The 5,684-nt window shown below is 53.3% G+C and overlaps 1 protein-coding gene across 1 annotated transcript; it reads left to right on the top strand.

Annotated features, from left to right (window-relative positions):
• Positions 1-2,956: 2,956 nt before the first annotated feature.
• On the top strand, positions 2,957-4,349 carry LOC309688658 (uncharacterized protein; the record flags this gene model as incomplete). The annotated part of the gene is made up of 3 exons (XM_082504530.1): positions 2,957-3,430; positions 3,773-3,951; positions 4,286-4,349. 3 exons carry the CDS (start codon positions 2,957-2,959, stop codon positions 4,347-4,349), a joined length of 717 nt encoding a protein of 238 aa, XP_082360656.1.
• Between the last annotated feature and the right edge of the window lie 1,335 nt (positions 4,350-5,684).

Genomic DNA, 5,684 nt, shown 5'->3' with positions numbered 1-5,684 from the left:
GATGGACTTGTGTTTAGAGGTGAACGTGTTGTTGTCCCGACTACCATGAGACAGGAGATCATAGCTAGACTATACTTGACACACCTAGGTGTAGAAGGTTGTCTAAGGAGAGCCAGAGAGTGTATGTATTGGCCAGGCATGAACAAACAAATTAAGACTTATGTGAGTAAGTGTGACATCTGCAGATCAGTTGACTACAGACAGCAGAAAGAGACTTTGGTCCCACATGAGATCATGGGCTAAGGTGGGCTCAGACCTGTTTATGTTTGACAACAAGGACTACCTTATCACAGTGGACTACTATTTAAACTTCTGGGAAATTGACTATCTCCCGGACACTAAGTCCACCACAGTGATTGGAAAGTTGAAGGCTCACTTTGCCAGACAGGGCATCCCGGACATTGTTGTTTCAGATAATGGACCACAGTACACTGTTAGATTTATATTGTTGATTGTCATTTATGCTTAGAAATATTTAATCATATATGCTTAGAGGTGTATAATCGATTGTGTAGTGATAGGATGTCTGATCCTTAGTAGTCTGCAAAGACTTTGTGTGCATTCCAAAGTGTTCTGGCAGACACACTCAGATCCTAGGGTCATGGCAAGAGGTTATATCTTGTCTTACTGATATATGGTATAGCAAACACATCTATATCTGTTTTAGTCTAAGTGCCTTTTGTTTAGATGAACTGCTGGACGGTACTCTTTGTTCACATATGTACCTATGTTAATGAACCTATGCATATTCATGTAACCTCAATAAAGGAGCAGTGTTACGAGGGAGTAGACGAGAGCAACCGGGGTCAAGCAATGGAATGGCGCTCGTCCAGTCCTCTCCCTCATGCATGAGTTACACAAAGAACTTTTCCTACCTGGTGTTCAATGCTTTTGCTGTGTAGTTAAATTGTTTCGTTCCAGCGGTGGGCCTGTGCTAGACAGACCCATCATATACGTCTGGCGAGTTTCTGAGATTTAGTCGACTGTGGGATTTCCAGCACAAAACATCTTCACCAGGTTACCCTCAGAGTAATGGGAAGGCTGAATCAGCAGTGAAGACCACAAAGAGGCTGCTGCTAAAGGCAAAAATGGTGGGGCAGGGCCTGTATCTTGAGATTCTGGACCATCGCAACACACCATCACAAGGCCTGGAGACCAGCCCAGCTCAGAGGCTGCTCAGCAGGAGGACACAGATGCTTTTGCCAACCAGGACGAGCCTGCTAAGGCCAAAAGTCATTCCAGCCCTGCGGGAGTTGGAAGCGCCAAAAAGTGTGCTATGACCGATCAGCATGAGACACGGACTCTTTGAAGCTGGGGGACAGCGTCAGAGTTCAGCCTTTTGACCGCCATTCCACTTGGAGCAGGGGAGTGGTGATTGGGACTGTTGACCCGAGGTCCTGTGAGGTTCAGTTGGACTCTGGAAGTGTCCTGAGGAGGAATTGGAGGCACCTGAGACTCGCAGGCGTGATAGATCAAGAAAATGCCATGACAGACACTGGGGCACTGAGCAGCTCAGTGACAGCTCAGTCAGACACTCGTGAGCAAATCAAGACTGACGAGGTTTCAGGGGGTGTCAGGACAAGGTCAGGCCGCAATGTGGTTCCACCACTTCGGTACAAGGACTATGTTACATAATGAGGACTTGACAGCCTTTAGTGTTTGAAGGGAAGAGTTGTGTATTCTGTGGAAATTGATGTTCACTACAGCTTGCAGAAATGTACATGTTTGAATAGTGGAATGCTTTTGTACTCTTTGAGTGTTTCATATTGTTTTCTCCCTCAGTAAGAAGAAGGACAAATCAAAACAAAAAAGGACTTGTTTTTCCAAAAAAAAAAGAAAAAAGAAAAAGGGATGTAATAATGTGAATTATTGTTTGCAAGATGATTTGTTCCACAATGGATTGTGTTGCTGCACAGACGTTTTAGAGTATCACACATGTAAGGAGTGTTGGGCCAGATTGTTAGGCTGTATGTTGCTGTTGTACATGGCAGAGGACCAATAAGAGTCGCATGGCTTGTTAATAAACTTTACTACCCCGTTGGGTAGGAAATAGATATTCTGGAGTCTGTCGTGAATGAGATCAGAATATAACAGCGTGAATGAATTAGTTGTATAAAGTGCTTTAGAATAGAATAGAATGGAATAGAATAGAATAATCCTTTAATTGTCCCACAAGGGGAAATTTGGTTGTAACAGCAGCCAAAAAGACACATATACAAACAAACAGTACACAGGACACGGAACAGAAACATACACAATTTTTCTTACATATTTACATTAAGGACAGTGGTTACTATATACAGAGAGTACTGTACAGTTATTAAATTAAATAAAAATAACTACAGATAAGAGGCAAAGCAGGTTGTAGTGCGAATCGGTTAATTAACTTATTGCAGTTACAGCACAGATGTAAACATCTATGTTTGTTGGGAGCAGTTCTGATTGTACAGTCTGACAGCTGCAGGGAGGAAGGCCCTGCGGAAACGCTCCTTCATGCATCTAGGATGCAGCAGTCTGTCACTGAAGGAGCTTGTCAGGGTTCCTGGGTCGTTGACCCAGTGATTTCAGTTTGTTCATGTTCAGTTTGGTTCGCCACATTAATGTTCTCACTTCCTGTTTTTTCCCGTGTCAGCTTGTCTCCCGTGTCATTAGTCAGATTATGTTCAGCCCTGTACTCACCTGTTTCCAATCATTGTCATCATTCACCTGTGTATTTAAGTTCCTCGGTTTCACCAGTTCTCTGTCGTGTCATTGATGTTGATGTTCATGTGATGTTCTGTTGTCGTTTCCGCCTGCGTTCAGCCAGCCAGCCATTCAGCCTTCCAGTCAGTTGTCCAGCCAGCCAGCCATTTTCTCCCTTTGTTCTGTTCATCCACTCCTCATAATAAATCTGCACCTACCTGCGAGTCCTGCGTCTGGGTTCCTTCTTCCTCGCCTCCACACGACGCCTGACAGAATGACACGACCCGTGCCACGAAGACACGATTGGAACCCAGCAGACTCGGACCTCTACGAGCGGCAGGAGGCAGCGCTTTCCCATTGGGCAAAGGAGCTCAGGGGAAAACAGCGGCTCTTCGCGGAGCGAGAGCACGTCTTCGAGGGCACTCGCTTGGCTCTGGGCGGGCCTCGGAGACGCCGCGTTCCCCCACCTGCTGCCTCACCTGTACCGGAGCATTTGCCGTGGAGAGTGGACGTTCCACGCCGCGCTTCGGCCACTCCCTCTCTCGCCACTCCGCTCCTCGCTCCCACACCCGCCGCCTCATCTGCCGGACCTCCACCATCGCCGCGGCACAACGGCTACGCCTCCCACCTCAGCTCGACGGAGGCTACCGCGCCAGAGGCTCAGCTGTTTATCCCGGCCGCTTCCTCTTCCCGGAGAAAGCGGCGCACACGCCGCCATAAAATGGACTATTTTCAGCAATTCCCGGTGGTGAGTTCCAGCGACTGTTTTCCACCCTCGTTTGACTCTCCACTTCAACCCAATAATAAACCCGTCTTTGATTCATGGGACGTTTCCCTCCTAGAGGAGGAAGTGGACTGGGAAGAGTTTTTTTGCTCTGCTCCTCCAAAGACTGTAGATAGTGGTGGCAGGAAAACCCGAACATTCTCCCATACACCTGCCAGTAACACACACACCGTCACTATTTCCACACCCATTATTGAGCCATTGCCCACCAGCATGGGGGCCCAGTCTACGCCCACACCAGTGCCAGCTCCCAGGAGGAGGGCAGCTGCGACCCGGTCTAACTCCACACCCGCTTCTGTTTCTCAGGTGGGGGTGACTGGTGTCCAGCCGCCTTCCGTGCCCGTCCCAGCGCCCAGGCTGAGGGCAGCCAGAACCCAGCCTGACCTCCCTAGAGACTTGGAAGAGCTAACCGGTTCACCTGCTGCGTCACCACTTCATCCACCTCCTGACCCAGCCTTTCATGCCCTCGCACTATCCCTAGTTAGGTTAGCTGAACTGTCCCCTGCCCAGGCACCAGCCTTACTAGCCCAAGCCGTAATTTTATCTCCGTCACTAGCTCAATCTGTAGCTCAGCCAGCAGCCTCACCTACCCCTGTTCATCCCTTAGCATCTCCACTCCAGTCAGTTCTCTCACCTGCTGTTCAGCCTCCACTCCAGTCAGTTCCCTCACCTGCTGTTCAGCTTTCCCTCCAGTCAGTTCACTCTCCTGCTGTCCAGTCTCCTGCTGTCCTCCAGTCACCTCCTGTAGCTCAGTCTCCTCCTGTCCTCCAGTCACCTCCTGTAGCTCGGTCCCCTGTCCAGTCTGCTCCTGTTTCCCAGTCACCTGTCCACCATCCCGTCCAGTTCCCGGACCTGCAGCCACAGCACCCAGAGCCAGCTGTGAGCCGTCCTGCTTCTCAGCCAGGGGTCTCCGCACCCGCGGGCCCGGCCGCTCCTCAGCCAGGGGTTTCCGCACCCGCTGGCCCGGCCGCTCCTCAGCCAGGGGTTTCCGCACCCGCTGGCCCGGCCGCTCCTCAGCCAGGGGCCTCCGCGCCTATTGGCCCTGCCTGTCTCCGGCCAGAGGCCTCCGCGCCTGCATCGCCTGGTCAGGCCTCTGCCTCAGCTGCACCCACGCCCGGCCCGGCCTCTGCCTCAGCTGCACCCACGCCCGGCCCGGCCTCTGCCTCAGCTGCACCCACGCCCGGCCCGGCCTCTGCCTCAGCTGCACCCACGCCCGGCCCGGCCTCAGCCTCAGAGCCTTCGTCTGCTGCAGCCTCAGAGCCTTCGTCTGCTGCAGCCTCAGAGCCTTCGTCTGCTGCAGCCTCAGAGCCTTCAGCCTCGCCTGGCCCAGCCTCAGTGCCTTCAGCCTCGCCTGGCCCAGCCTCCGTGCCTTCAGCCTCGCCTGGCCCAGCCTCGTTTGGGTCTGGAGCTAAACGGCCATTTTCTAGACCGCTGGCTAGGCCACTGGCCGGGCGCCATCGCCGTCATGGGCGGCCCACAGACCCCCTTCGCCTGAGTGGCCGCCGTCGCCTTCCGCACGGCCGGCCCCCGGACCGCCTTCGCCTGAGTGGCCGCCGTCGCCTTCCGCACGGCCGGCCCCCGGACCGCCTTCGCCTGAGTGGCCGCCGTCGCCTTCCGCACGGCCGGCCCCCCGAACTGTGTCCACGTCGCCGCCGTTGCCTTCCGCGCGGTCGGCCCCCGGACCAGTGCTGTCGCCGTTGCCGTCCGCACGGTCGGCCCCCTGAACTGTCTCGTCTCGGCCACGGGCCGCGTGGACGCCCACCTGAACTGTCTCGTCTCGGCCACGGGCCACGGGGGCGCCCACCTGAACTGTCTTGGTGTGGACTCCGTCCCTCCGTCCTGGGCCCCCTCCGCCCGCCCTGTTCTGGTTTTTTTTCTTTCTCTTTTGGCCGTCGGGTGCCGGCCTTTGGAGGGGGGGGTACTGTCAGGGTTCCTGGGTCGTTGACCCAGTGATTTCAGTTTGTTCATGTTCAGTTTGGTTCGCCACATTAATGTTCTCACTTCCTGTTTTTTCCCGTGTCAGCTTGTCTCCCGTGTCATTAGTCAGATTAGGTTCAGCCCTGTACTCACCTGTTTCCAATCATTGTCATCATTCACCTGTGTATTTAAGTTCCTCGGTTTCACCAGTTCTCTGTCGTGTCATTGATGTTGATGTTCATGTGATGTTCTGTTGTCGTTTCCGCCTGCGTTCAGCCAGCCAGCCATTCAGCCTTCCAGT

This window comes from Aulonocara stuartgranti (genome assembly GCF_965226115.1).
Source record: "Aulonocara stuartgranti genome assembly, chromosome: 15".
Classification (NCBI taxonomy): domain Eukaryota; kingdom Metazoa; phylum Chordata; class Actinopteri; order Cichliformes; family Cichlidae; genus Aulonocara; species Aulonocara stuartgranti.
This window is presented reverse-complemented; position numbering and strand designations above follow the sequence as displayed.